The following is a 14,866-nucleotide window of genomic DNA, read 5'->3' as shown; positions in this document are numbered from 1 at the left end:
GATCTCCCAACTGAAACGTTGATAAAATCGCGAATGCCATAATGATGGTAAAACGACTATAATCGAAACAAAAAATAAAAGGATGAGAAAAAAACATTTACTTATTGAATAAAATGATGATGAACAGGTATTAGCTTTGAGTTTTGTTTTATTTTTATATTTATTTCGAACGAGATTCATTTATTTTAAAAATTATTACCACGATCCTTATCCTGGATCATAATTATTTGTAGATGAAAATAATATGTATAATCAATAGGTTTCATAAGCCCAATTTATAAAGAGCTTTTGATTTGTTTTGGCTTACAAAAAGGGCCTTTTTGTGCTACTAAGCGTAGTTTTGCAGTTTTATTGATCCTTACATAAATGGCCTTAGTTTTATAGCTTTAATCTACAGTTTGTATGAAGTCCCTTTAAAAACCTAAATTGTTACTAAGTTGTTAATTTTTTTACTTTAATTTTTTGTTTTGTTATTCAACTTTGTTACGACTGACTTTTCAACATTTTCGAAATCTTTCGATGTTTTAAAAGTTTTTTTTTTCGGGAATTCTCGAAAAGTTTTCTCTTAACATTCTTATGGAAATGGGTTTATCTGATTCGAGGCTGGGCGGCTTCGCCGTTTTCTTATCTTACGCTTTAGCTACTGAGATTAGGATCTGCGTCAAACTAAGATGAATCGATTAACTTAACGACGATGTAGCCGGAGAGTGGATGTTCACCATTATCGTTCGCCCATTCGGCTGCGATCGCTGATAAACTTGCCATCTGTCCGGGGTCTGTGTGGTGATTTGATCAGCTGTTGGTTGGCTCTTGTTTTTCGTTGTCGGTCGTCCGAACGAAAACGAAAGTGCAAAACAACACCGCTAGTTTTGTTTGAGCCATCAGGTGACGGACGCTGAAAATGAAAGTGATTCTTTCTTGGACTGGGCGTCGTCGATGATCCGACCGACGACGACGTTCGGGAGATAGCAGCCGATGAGGAGAGAGTCTCCTTGTTTTTCCGTTTGACAGCCGGCCATTAACGGATGAACCTCCGGCGCATTGGCACAGGTGACGAAGACTCTCCTCGGGTTGATTCGATTCGACTCGATTCGTTGGCAAATCGCAAATTGAAAGAAAGCTGATTGCAATAACCGCCCTCCAGCAGATGATCGATCGATCGATTGATCGCAGTGCAGTAGATCGGGTCGCATTGTCAAGGTCTGTCTCCTGGAGACGGCCCAAGTCTCTCAATTCCGCAAGCGACGAACCCTGCCAGTTGAGGCCGTTTTGTGGTCGATTAGTGTGGTTTGTTAAAAAAAAGTGTAACGGGGACCTTGGGTCCAATTTCGGCAATCGTGGGTCGCGGGAAAGTGTTTGCGGGAAATTTGGGTTGGGTTGGGAAAAAAATTGCAATCGAAATCGGTACGGTGTGTGTGAAAATGCAAAGTACCTTGAGCTGATGTGATTAGTCATAACACAATTTGCTGACCGAGCGTCTATTAGCTGCATGGGAGGAAAAAAAAAAGGTTCGAAATAATCGGTATCTTGGCCCAGCCACCGACAACGCGTTAGTGTGACGCTGCTGTGTCTGCAATCCGATCGACCGAGAGATGGGGTTGTGAAACGCATTTTTTCATACTTGCTAATTTACATAATCTTTTTGGCGGCAGCAACAGCAAAACCACAACCAGTCACCAGGGTCTCCGAGGGGGTTGGCCATTGCGAGCTGGAGGAAGTTTGTGGGGGTTGGGGGCTGGTTTGTGGAAATGAGTGAAATTTCACCCTTTGAATGTAGCGAGCTGAGCTAGTGAAGCGCGAAGAAACGAAAACGATTTCATCGGAAGGTGCTAACTGCTGTTTGGGGGCGCCGTTGAAGAAATTTTTGTGTTCAGAAAATTCGAACGCCATATTTTTAAGAAACTGGTGTTGGATTGCCGGTGGGGGCCAAAAAAACCAAAAAAAAACGTCGGGGGCGGATTGGATCGAGATTAAGGGTGTTGACACCCGCTCTGAGGGATCGAATCTCGAGCGCGTTGTGCGTGTATTTGAGATTAAGGCAGCAGCTGTTCGTGTGACAATAGTGGATTGACGAGCGTCAAAGTGCATTTGGCGGTTTTGTTTTTGGAACTCCCACCTCGGCACAGTACGAAATCGATGACGGTCGATTGATGCAAAACAAAAACGACGGGGTCTCTGTTTATATCCAGAAAACAGTTCAAGTTTAGTGCTCAATCGAGACGGAAGCTGTAGTCGTCGGTGACAGTCAGCGTGTATTCAAGTGCGTTTTCTCATCGAACAAACTTATCCGAATTCTGTGAACAGTTCTAGATTGTAAGAGGCGATCAGCTGATGTTTTGTATTATTCATTTGAAAGCCTTTTCGCTAAAAAAATTCCATTATCTTGGCTTTAGCTCTAAGTACATTTAAAAGTCAAAAAGAGAAATAATGAAAAACTAATTAAAATTCTAACGCCCAAGCTCTACAAATAGTAACAGCGCGGTGACGCTGCTAGTGGAATTCCAAGCAGACTTACGTGTAAAACGTAAAATATGATTGGCTAGGCACTGCATGTGGCTTTCCAGTATGCAGAGTGATAAGGATTAAGCATTTAGCTATTTGAATTCTACCTTTAATTAAATCTTTTCGAAGAAAGATTTGTACATATTTGTGCGGGTTGCTGGTTAAATCTAGTCAGTGATTAGTTTTATTTTGTGAAATGCACACTCATGGTGGGAATAAACTGTCAGGAAAGTACGTTGGTTCTGTTCTGAACAATCTGTTTGTTTTGAATGAGTAAGTAATAAAGTTTATCTGCTTTTCGGCGAAACCATTAAAAATAACATTTTGTGATTTAGAAAACTACTGAATTTAAACGATAATTCTTTTAAAATGATTTCAAAAGTTATAAGCCTCTCACTTTAAGGGAAAGGACTCTCATACAATCAAAGTATAATTCGAGACATCTAAAACAAATTCACTGACAAAAGAAAAACAATGCCAATTTAAAAAAAAAACTCACAAATCTATGTTTTTCAGTACTCTCGTATTTTGTCTCGTGGGTCTGTAAGAATATTTAGGATTACTTGTTTCCTTGGGTTAGTTGATCCTTCGATGATATCTCACCTAGACATTTCGAACAAGCTAAAATTTTACAGAAATAGGTTTAAAAAGAAGCAGAACAACTGTATCAACGACGTGGATTAGTTTACGCATTAATTTACTGAATTCACTAAGAGAAGTTGACGAAATTTTTCACTAAAATATAATATTCAAACATTGCGCAGTAGCAAAGGATAGAAAATTCAGAACGATATGTTTTTAAGCATAATTTATCACTCAATTTTTCAACAAAAATGTTTTAAAAATTTTAAATGAAATATTTGGAAGAAAGGCCACTACTTTGAAGATGAGTCATTTTCCGTATGTATAAAGTTCGCTTAAATCACTTCTCAATTGGTGAAACTTCGTTCTTTCTAGTTTATGTAGGTTTTAATCTATATCTAATACCTATTCGTTTTATAACCCACATTTTTAATGGAGTTAAATGATAAATGTAAGAAAAAATTTCAATATGTTAAATGAGGCCCTTACAAGGGCCTTGGAGTCAAAGGGGTTAAGATAAAATTTGTATATTCCTTTTGAAGGTAAAAATATGTAAACCAAATTTAGAAAAATCTGAAAAATTTATCGAAAACAGTTTGAAATATGAAGAATTGTTTGGCATTATAATCCATATCGTAATTATGGTTACTATATGGGTGCCATGGTTATGGATTATGGGTTGCTATGTCTACTTCGAAAGTGGCCTCCTGGGATTTACCAGATTCCAACATGCCCCCTTCCAACACAGTTCCAGAACTATAAATGAATATTAGAAATTAATTTTCTCATTGGTTTCATACTCCCTCTTTATGGATATATAAATGATTGTTTAATATTTTTCGTCAAACCATGAATAAATTGAATTTTAATACTCGTTCGTAGGAAAAGGGCATAGTTTAGCAATTCCTAGTTTTGCCTCTCCTTTTGCAGTACGAAGTGTAGCAAATCTCACTTTACCGTCAGGACCTGGGTACCCAAGTACAATTCAAGTTTTATGCCAACCTTTGAAGCTCGCTTAAGACTATTTCCTAATGCTACTTTACTTTTTCTTCAGGAGCAAGTTGATGTTTCAATTCCTTGGTTGATGCCCGAAGAAAAAGCAGCAATGAAGGCAGCACTAGAGTAGGGATACCATACGTACTCTTTTGAGAGTACATGTACGTTTTTTCGATCGAAAAATGTGCGTACTCTTCTTTTTGGGAAATTTTACCAAATGTACTCTTTTTTTTTGTTGAAAGACATTTGATCAGAGAAACCAACAAATTTCTTCCATTTTATGAGGTTGTTTCACATCTTTTGCAAAAACTACGAAAGGATTACAGCTTACGGAAAATTACTTAATCATTTTGTTTTAATAAAGATGCATTTTAAGTCGTTATATACGCTAGAAATTATTAAAACAGTTATGATTAAAAAATAACCATTTTTGACCTTTTCCGCAGAAATGCCATTTTATGAGTTTTACATAAGAAGGCATAAAATGACCTCTAGCGGAGAAATTCGAATATGGTTATTTTTCAAACAAATGGGATTCTGGAGGAGAAGTTAAAAATGGTTTTTTTCAACCGTATTTTACAGGGAAGTTTTTAGCGACCTGCATTTTTTTAAAATTATCGACATAATTAGGAAAAAACGGTTTTGCGTATTTGGTTTTTTATTTCTTGTAATGAATACTATTGTCCATTTTAATAAAAAGGTATTTTTACCGAAGTAAATAAAAAAACATGAATATTTAAGCGGAAACAGAAAATTTCAGGCTAAGAATGAACAGCAACAATAGCCTTAACACCCGCGGTAGCAGGGAGTTGCAAAAATAATGGGAATAGTTATCATCGGAAGTATCTTCCAGTTCTCGATTTCGTGTGGTACTTAAATTCACGTAGAGCGATTAATATTATTTTTCTTTTCCATCTGCGGTAACGTTAGTGAGTCCTCGCAATCTGATCGTTTCGACGCAATTAGTGGTTTTTGGAAATATTGGCTCAAGAAAAAAAGTGCCTTGCCCTTCAAATATATCTCTCTTGGATTGGTTAGTTATATCATACATGTTGCCGAGAATAAACAAATACAGGATACCTATTTTGACTCTCTATAAAAATCGTCAGCATTCTTATGGGAAAAGAAATTTCTACAATAGAGGAGCGTGCCGCGTACGGTGAACTCGAGAAACTGCTAAAGCTCATATAGGGTAACGGACCTATTTTGGACCGCTCAGGGAAGTGGCTATGCTATTTTCTGAATAAAAAAAAGTACATGTTACAGTTTTGACTGCTTTATCCATTCATTTCAAAAATCGAGGCTTTTTCTATCGAAACATATCGTCGTTAGTTGCAATATATCAAGATTCAAGCCTATACACTCGTTTTTTCGACCGGTATTTTGGACCACCAGGTTTCTATTTTGGACCACCTTCTGGAGCTATTTTGGACCACCCTTATACTTAATCTAAATGTTGCCATATTTACGACAGCAATTGATGCGAAATTATGCGAATAATTCAGTAATGCTTTTCCTTTGTTGTTCTTGTAGACAAGTTTGGTTTGTTCACGTTTATTTATTCCTGGACTAACTTTCTTCAACTTTTCTCCAGCCTCTATTTAGGTACACTTGTTTGTTGAATATTTCTTACTACAACCTTTTTCCAAAACTTTAAATGCTTTAAGGGGGGGGGGGGGGGTAGGGTCTAACACTTTCAAAAAATCGATTTTATTTATTTTTTTATTTTCTTATTGCAAAACATTTCAAGAATGTTGTGTCAAATTTTCAAGTCAATTGAAGCAAAACTGTAGAAGTTATAGGCCTTTATCTCCTCCTATCTAATACTGCAAGAAAGCAAGAGCAGAAACTTCAAACGCGGTTTTCTCGAAAGCACGTTTTTAAAGTCCGTGGACATCGTCATTTGAAAACTACTTATCCGATTCTTTTCAAATTTGGAACATATTTTCTACATATAAAATACCAGACCCCAACGTTTTTATTTTTTTGATTTTTTTACTTTGGGGAGATTTTAGAGGTGAAAAATGGCGGATTTTTAAGTGAAAAATCGTAGTTTTTACTTCAAACAACCACAAAAATTTCATAAAAATATTTTTAAGTTAAATAAAAACGTTGGGGTCCAGAAAAACATCTATTAAAAATATTTTGCTCTGATTTTTTGACTTCAGATGATTCTGTGCTGAGATACAGTGTCCACTGCAAATCCTGTTTTCTAAAAGGCATCCTCGAAAATGCTCCGTCACCGGCTCATTTTTCAATATTTTTCTACGAAAAAATTACTAAATGATCTTTTAACAATGCTTTGTATAATGCAAAAAAATTGAATACATTTGTTTGAACGATAGCTCTAGAAAAAAATCGTGAAAATGGTGTTTTTTTTATACCCGTTAGACCCTACCCCCCCCTTAAAACAATAATTTTCGAAAAGATTAGAATAGAAGCGAAAAAACTCCTCTGTTATATAGTGTGTTCCAAATGTTTTGAAAACTCCGTGACATCAGTTGATGCATTTTGACTTCCAAAACCTTAGTGGATTTGGTTTGGCTAAACTTTTGAAGAATACATAGATTCAAAAAAGATAAAATTATGCGAGAATTATTCGATCGTTTTAATCATTTGAAAGATATATTTTTACCGCTGAAAACTTCACAAAAGTACATTTTTGCTTGTAATTTTTACACATTTCAACAATATTTTCCTAAATTTTGAAACATAATAATGCTGATCTCATAGCTATAGTTGAAAATATATTTTTTGATGAAATTGTTCTACTATTAAGATATTTCAACTGTTACAATCATTAAACTCGTTGCATATTTGCCGATTTGTTGTTGGTTTCTCTTCGCTTTTTTCCCCTCCTTTAGACGGGGTTTGTATTTCGTCTCTTCTACCTCACCAAGTATATTTTTGGTTGTAATCCTTAGACCGAACTGTCAATAATTTTTCATGAAGCATCAATTATAAAGGCTTAATTAAAAACCGTGCATGTTAATTTTTTTCATGTTTTTAAGCTTCTTTAAGCTGTAGCTTTTGACAAATGCTTATCAAACAGTTGCCATTAATGCGGATTGTTTGATTTCCAAGGTTTAACCTTAAAAAATAAGTTTAAACAATCGTTGGCTTGGTTTTATGCCGATTGGAGTAAACCCCGTTTTAAAGCGGGTTTGAGCTTTAGCGAGTTAATTAAATAAAATAATGCCAAAATTCCAAATTTTATTTTTAATGAGCGTTTGAAATAGTCTGCAAAATTCTTTTCATATCGTCGTATAACATACGTACGTTGATTAACATTTAACAGCAAGTATAATAGCCAGGTTATGTTGAATGGTCCAAAATAAGTTCCTAAGGAATTTAGTAAGACCTATTTTCGACATGGGTAAATTTGCTATCAAAACAAGTTTTTTCGATTCTTCAAGCTTGCAAACTTGTTTTCAAGTGTTTTTTCATAGCTGTGAACATGTTTGTAGTTGTTAAATTCATCACATCTATGCAGAAAACTTCTTGAAAATTGACCCCAATGATGGCACGTCCTCCTGAAAAGAGCTTGATTCGGCTCAACTGTGGAAATTCAAAACTTTATTTTCAGTTTTCTCTCCCTTATCATCTTATTTAAATTGAATGTTATGTACGATTAGAATCATAAGAAGCAGCTTGAACTCTATTTGTTAAAAAGAAATCATATTTAAATGATTGATGATGTTTTATGAGGGAGATATAGGAAAAAAGCTGAAAGGTGGTCCAAAATATGTACCCGGTCCAAAATAAGTCCGTAACCCTAATTGGTTTAAGATAAAAAAAAATCCTAAACAAAAAGTGTGATTGACCATTATTGAATAACCTTTCCATTTGAGTAAAAAAAAAATCGTTGAATTGAAATATATACACTACCGGCCAAAAGTTTGGGATCACCCGCTAAAAAAATAGCAAATTTTGATCGGCCGTCTCAGCCGTCTTAGGACATATTGCAAATCTTCTGATCTCATCTGAAAGATAATAAGCAATAGCTATTTCGAAGGTATTTTGCCCAGAAATAATGTTTTAGATTTGTACCTTAAACTCAACCTAAAGTTAGAACATTTAAAAAAAATCGCACTCAATATTCAAAGCCGATCATCTCGGGTTAGGGTGGACCAAATTTCAAAATTTGAGTTGCATTAGTGTCCTTATTCTTTACTTCTTAAAACACAATAAAAAAATTGTGCAAAATTTAAGAATGTACTTTTAATTAATGAAATAGACACTTTAGTTATCGTCCAAAATTTTGGGATCACCCCTAAGAATGGTGTATCGGCCAAAAGTTTGGGATCATTCTTTTAAAAACATTCAAATTCATCTCATTCATATCTTTCACATCTAATATCGTATTGCAGATCTGATTGGTTCATTTGGAAGCTTAGGAATGGTTGGTTTTTTCCTAAATTCATTCGAAAAATATATTTTAAAGTGATAACCATAAACTTGATTGTTTGCTTGATCTTTGCATACGTTTGGGGGTTTTAGAAACCTAAGTTTTTTCATAGGCATAGATTTTTCGTAATTAAGTAAAGTCAATAAAACACTAACATAAAAAAGCGATTATTTCGAAGAAGTGAGTTGTTCAAATTCAAATCACAACAGTTATCGTGTTTTTTATCCTTTGACAACGCATTATGGTATTTTTTGTATATTCTCAACGGATTCTCATCCAAATGAATGAAGGTTAAATCGCACATCGCAACTTTGGTCAGAATTTTGAATAACTTTTCGATCAAAATTTCGATCGAAATTATTGCGATACCGAAAATGTTATGACAAATTTCTTATAATGATTAGAATCAAACCAAAATTTTAGGGTAGTTATTTACATCTATTTACTTTAAAAATCAAAAGAAAAGTTAATCGATGAAGCCTTGAGTGTAAAAATTAAGGCATTTTCGCTTGATGCCCTCCTTCAAAGTCTTTGCAGTGTCATCCGGTACCAGTTTCTCAGTTTTTTTTTTCATTTTCTTAACATCTCCTTCTCGTCTTTGACTGTCTTCTTGCTCTTCCCAAGTTCCCGCTTCATTATGCCCAATACTGCTCCACCGAGCGCAGCTCCGGACAGTTTGGCGGGTTCATGTTCTTTGGAACAAAATGGACAGATTTAGCCTCATACCACTTCAGGACACTTTTAGAATAGTGGCATGATGCCAAACCTGGCCAAAATAGCGGAGCTTTGTAGTGCTGCTGCAAGAACGGCAAGAGGCGCTTTTCGAGGTACTCAGATTTGTAGATTTATTGTGCCATTTACTGTAACATTTACTGTGCCGTTTGTCACGAAAGGATCACTTCACAGTGCGCCCGTGATTTAGCCATCGATTGTTGCGCTCATCGCGGTTTGGGAAGTTCTGTACCTTGTATGTATGTAGTCCAACTCCCTTCTTTGCATTCTGGACGTAGCTCTGCGACATTCCAGTCTTTTTAGGCAAATCATGGCTTACGACGTTGGGATTTGCTTTCAGCATCTGCTTCACCTTTCCCTCCGTCTTTTTGTTCTCTGGACCCAGCTTTCTTCCAGCTCCTTTGCCGTGGTCCAACGTCAACCGCTCCTGGAACCGCTTCAACACCGACGGCTGGTTGTTCAATGTTCAACATTTTTCCCAACTGCCGGTGCGACAGGTCAGGATATTCCAGGTGTTTGGAAAGAATTTGTTCTTTTGACTCGCCTTGGTCCACCTCCATTTTCACGACTTCGAGTTTGACAACATGTAAACAATACACATCAATGAAAAAGTGTGCAAAATCAAGTTGATTTTATCCCAATGTCGCAATAATTTTGTGTTCGCCCTTTAGTCGAATATAAAGAAAATAGACTTGTTTTGAGGTGTTCTTTGGACTTTCGACAGAAACTGGTCACCCTTGGATGAAAGTTCACACTCGGGTGATCAGCTTTGTTTCCCGTGTGTCGGTCAGGAAATGTACTAGGCCTACAAATGAAAGAAAAAAAAACCCGGAGAAGGGGCTTACGAGTGGTCACTGCCAGTGTAAACGATCGGAAAGCTTTAATTTTTTGGACCACACCGCGAAAGCGAAAGGTAATTTCGCGACGCGAGTAGGTCTCAGGGTAGGATTTTCCCACAATATAATTTACTTTTGCTGCTTGCTGCTGCAGCAACTGAAGACTTGCAAAAAGCGATACCATTTTTTTTTGTTTTGGTGCGTAGGTGGGGAATAAAAATTGTGAAGCATCACGATATGTGCTGGAGGAGCGATCGTCGTGTCTAGGGGATGACCAAAATGGTTTCAGTTTTTTTCGGAATTCGTGAATGTGAGTCAAGGTATACAACAATCGTATTTATGATAGCCATTAAATTACCGGCCTAAAACTAGTCATGCTAATATGGGCGATTAAAGGTGGTATCGTCAAAGTTTAAATATTTTGCAAATTTGGGTTTTGCCAAACCGCAACTCTGTGACACAGATATTATTCAAATGGATTTCGGGCGTGCGATCGAGGAAGAAAATTAGGGATTTATTATTCCTCTTTCCGATATGAATGATAAGCTCATTAATCATAACCGACAACGATTAGGAGTAGGAAGTGTTGTGTGTGCTGCTGACAGCTAACAAATAGTTAACCGTCAATTTTCCAACACGGCGAAGAAATGCAGTTTGCAACGTTACCGCATTTAATTTCCTTTTTTGAAGTCCAAGTTCTTCGATTATAGCTAACCGTTTACCGAACCGGGAGCTAGCCTGTAGTGGGGTGGTTGGAATCAGGCGCACAGTGAGACAAGAAAGTAATTTCGGTTAAAAAGTTGAAAATATTTGTCATTTTATAGATGAATAGAACGATGAAAGGATAAAAAAGCTTTACCTTCATTTCAACAATTGTATCCATTTAGGCCACAATTTTTCATAGAATGAAACCACTGTGTTAAGGAGTTTAGTTGAGACGGTCACGTGAAGGAAAAACAAACAACGGAAACGATGTGTGGCCGCGTGAGACCCTCGAGGCGTTTAATGTATGCTACTGGAATTCACTATCGCATGTGAGGTTATGTTTGTTGTTCAGCTTTAATAGTGGGTAGCAAGACATCAACATACCTAAGGGGTCTCCGGTCGGCTTAGTAGAGTGTACCCACTAGAGTAGAATTGCGGTCCGGTGTTCAGTTGTTTAGTTCAACATGTTGCAGTTTTGTTTTTGTTTTATTTCTTCCATTTCTATCTTTTCCCCCTAACTAATAGAGGCAGCTGCTGAAGCCGAACGCACGACGTCACTCAATAAAGCTCCAGCCAAGTCCAAAGCAGCGCCTCAACGAAAGTGAAAGAGCTGAACGATAACCAACAAACTAACAAAACGAACGAAACCGCGTAATCGTTGATAAACGCGTCGACTACAAGATGAATGTAGTGAGATGTAGAGGAGGCTGATGAAGAGAAAAATAATGACGATGGCAGCAGCGAAGTGAAAAAATGTTGGCGACTACTCCTAATGTTGTTAAATAATGTTTAGCGCGTGCGAAGACCGGCCGCTTGTCAGCAGAAAGTGAAATGATGAAACATTACGACAAGAAGTGCTAACGGGGTGAATCAATATCAACAGTGCAAAACCCTTTTTGAAAACTTACCAAATCAGGAACAGAACTCAAAGTGCTACAAATAAAATATAACAAACGTGTAACTAGCGAAGAAATCTAATCCTTTGAAAGGATTATAGAATAGCAAATACAAGCTTAAGAAAGTGAAAATTTTTAATTAACACAAAAAATAAAAACAAAACAAAAATGAAGTTCAACTCAGCTGTGATAGGATCTAGGGTAGTGATGGTGGTGGTATTAATGTTTTTGTTAGCTGGTTCCGGAGTGCGGGAATGTGAAGCCGTAACGTCCTGGTATAACCTAACGGATGCGGGTTTTCGAGGGGGTCGATTCCTGTTCGATGCGCTCTTTGGGCTGGACTCGGGAGCTTTCACGTTGGATGATGATGGAGAACTGGGGAATTCGGTCAAAAGTTGTGACTGTGGTGAGTATTCCACATTTTGTTATTAATGAAAAGTTGAAAAAAAAGTTATTGTATCAGTTTAAACTACTGTCTGAAACACAAAACACACAACGTATTACAGAACACGACACTTAACGTTCTTACTTAACGGAAAAAAGGTTTAAATTGAAAGAAACCGTTGATGAACGGAGATGACCCGTCGAATATATCCCCACTTTTCAACCTGATCAACCAAAAGTTCGCATGATGTGACACCCTTTCGACGAATACATCAGCAGAGTAGGAAATTGGTTTCGTTAATTGTCTTCAAGTAATCAGTCGAGCCCGAAACCAGTCGACAAAAAAGATCATTTTAAATCCTTTTCCCGTTAATTAAGAACGTTTAGTGTCGTGTCCTGTAATACGTCGTTTGTTTTGTGTCTAGTAAAAGTTCTTACAGGGCTTGTGATATAGCTCAGTTGGCATGTCGGTTTCCTTCCGAGCCGATGTCTGTGAGTTCGAGCCCAAGAGTCGAACACAGTTATCGACTATTATCAAAAGAAATAATAATAATAACAAAAAAAGTTCTGACGTGAGCACACATCATTTAAAATGAGCTACTGTCTGAGGTTAGATAAAAACCAGACTTTTTTTTAAATATTATTAGGTAAGAGAGTGTGCGTTCAAATTTGGCTTATGAACGTTTGAGTTGCCAAAATCGAATGGGTTTACCCGTTTTTTTTTCTCCTGGCTATCTTTAATTGTCATTTTTGTCACTTTTCATCAATTTTTGACAATTTTAAGTAAGTTTGTATCAATTTAAGAAGAACTCTTTTTGTTTTGTTTATTAAATTCGTCACACTTCGTCCAATATTCAGCCTTTACTCCAATCATGGGCTTTCAATATTTCGACTCTATTGACATAAGATGCGAAAGCCAGCGGTGAAGATTCGATTTGAGACCGCCGCGCCGCCGGCATTAACCTCACAGCGCAACCACATTGCGTATGGCTGGAGGAAACAAAATAAAAACGTTTTCATGTCCCTTTTTATCCCATCACTAGATTAAGGTAGAGAGAAAAACATCAGCTTGTTTCAAACCTCCAAATAACAATCTCTTGTTTCCAATTCTTTTTCCCATCATGAGACAATACTGGCAAACCCCGGCCATAGGCCAGATACTGTGCGTTCTTTAATGATGAGCCATGCAGAAAGACTATGCTAATGATTCCTTGTTCCTAATCTAGCTCAGGTGGTACATTTGTTAAGCTGTCGGATGGTCAAGAAGAAAGTAGACAATTTTTGTGAGTTCAATCCCATAACACATTTTCTTGTTTCGTTTGAATGTTTTTGTGGTTCTGCATCATTTTGCGGGCTCGAGTTCGAGTCTTTATTGTTATGTGGACAACTGTGGACTTTTTGGCCATGGTGAGGTACGGATAATATGAAACAAGTCTTTTTCATTTGACTTCAGAATTCAACAGGTATTATTTATTAGGTACGAGAGGAGGCAAAATTTAGTTCGGTTCAAGCATGAGGAGTTCTATAAAGTAGTTTAAATTTGCCCTCACATTTCTGACAGTGACAGGAAAGCGATCTAGCTCCGATCGGAATTGAAATTTGGCAATATTTTGTTTTTGGGGTGTAGTTTACAGCATTTTTAAACAAAGTATAACCGGCTGCTTAATCCGAAAATTAAATTAAAAATAAACTCAGTAGAACAGTTTCTCAGACTACATAACATCAATTTGAAATTTCTTTTTTCATATTGAAGATGAATAAACTTGCTATTTATCATCTCAACTTCACTTTTGTACAAAATTTGTTTTTTTTTATTATTTATCGTCTTTTGTTGAATTACCGTTCAGACTAATAGCTTAATACTATAAATTTCTGCTTAGTACTACACCAAGGTTGCAAGAATTTTCTCCGGGCAATTTTATACAAAAACCTGGCAAAATCCGGACATTTGATTTGACGATCAAAAATCCGGGCAATATCCAGGCAAATTTTGTCAAAACCCAGAAATTACTCAACAAAAAGCAGAAAAAAAAATAATTAAACTAAGAAATTTTTTTCCTCAAAATTCATCGGCAGATTCTAAATCGTATAGAAGGCTTCCGAAAAACCTTTCATAATTTTTTTCATAAACGTGATAAAACCGAGCAATCTGGCAACTTTAGTTTACACATATTAAAATCAAACAAGTGACATACTGAGTTAAAACTTTCAAAATAGTTGTTAATAGTAATGATTTCTGTCATATGCGGCACGGTGATAGGGTATCCACCACTGACGTTGTCGAAGAGACCAAGTACGTAGATATTGACACGTTGAAGTATGTATGGGGAGTCAACACGGCGAGTCAAGGTATCTGTGGAGATGTTAACCGAATGAGGCCCTAAATGTGAGCCCGTTATATTTTATGCGAGAAGCTTTGTCGACCGTTTGTCGATTCACCGTAGCTGACAGTGTTGCCTGAGGTGCAGTTGTGTAAGCTGTGGATGATAGTATTTGTAGCAAAGCTAGTCATCGGCTACACATCTCCTCCTTACACTTAAAATAGAAGTGAAAATACTTAGGTGGATGTAAAGCTCCATTAAATGCTACACACATATGTATATGGCCTATAATTTAATCGGAATTTCTCCTGATGATGTTTCTATGAATAGTAGTCAACCCCTGTCTTTTGTCTACTTAATGAAATTTGCAACAATATCTGCCCTCTCAATCATTGTGTACCTTTGACAAAATGCATTTGCTTCAAACGAAGTTAAATACATATTTATCTCGGTTTGTCACAAGAGGTTGTGAAAAAAACAAAATCTTCCTTCGGTATCAAACAT

At 36.6% G+C, this 14,866-nt stretch overlaps 1 protein-coding gene across 1 annotated transcript in view; it reads left to right on the top strand.

Annotated features, from left to right (window-relative positions):
* LOC129738327 (uncharacterized) overlaps positions 1 to 14,866 on the top strand; it is a 124,297-nt gene that overhangs the window by 49,118 nt on the left and 60,313 nt on the right. The window contains exons 12-13 of the mRNA XM_055729511.1: positions 1,653 to 1,738; positions 11,792 to 12,063. Coding sequence (XP_055585486.1) covers positions 1,653 to 1,738; positions 11,792 to 12,063 — 358 coding nt within the window. The remainder of the gene's footprint in view (positions 1 to 1,652; positions 1,739 to 11,791; positions 12,064 to 14,866) is intronic.

This window comes from Uranotaenia lowii, chromosome 1 (assembly GCF_029784155.1).
Source record: "Uranotaenia lowii strain MFRU-FL chromosome 1, ASM2978415v1, whole genome shotgun sequence".
Lineage (NCBI taxonomy): Eukaryota > Metazoa > Arthropoda > Insecta > Diptera > Culicidae > Uranotaenia > Uranotaenia lowii.
Note: the sequence above shows the minus strand (reverse complement) of the source record. Positions and strands in the feature narration are given on the sequence as shown.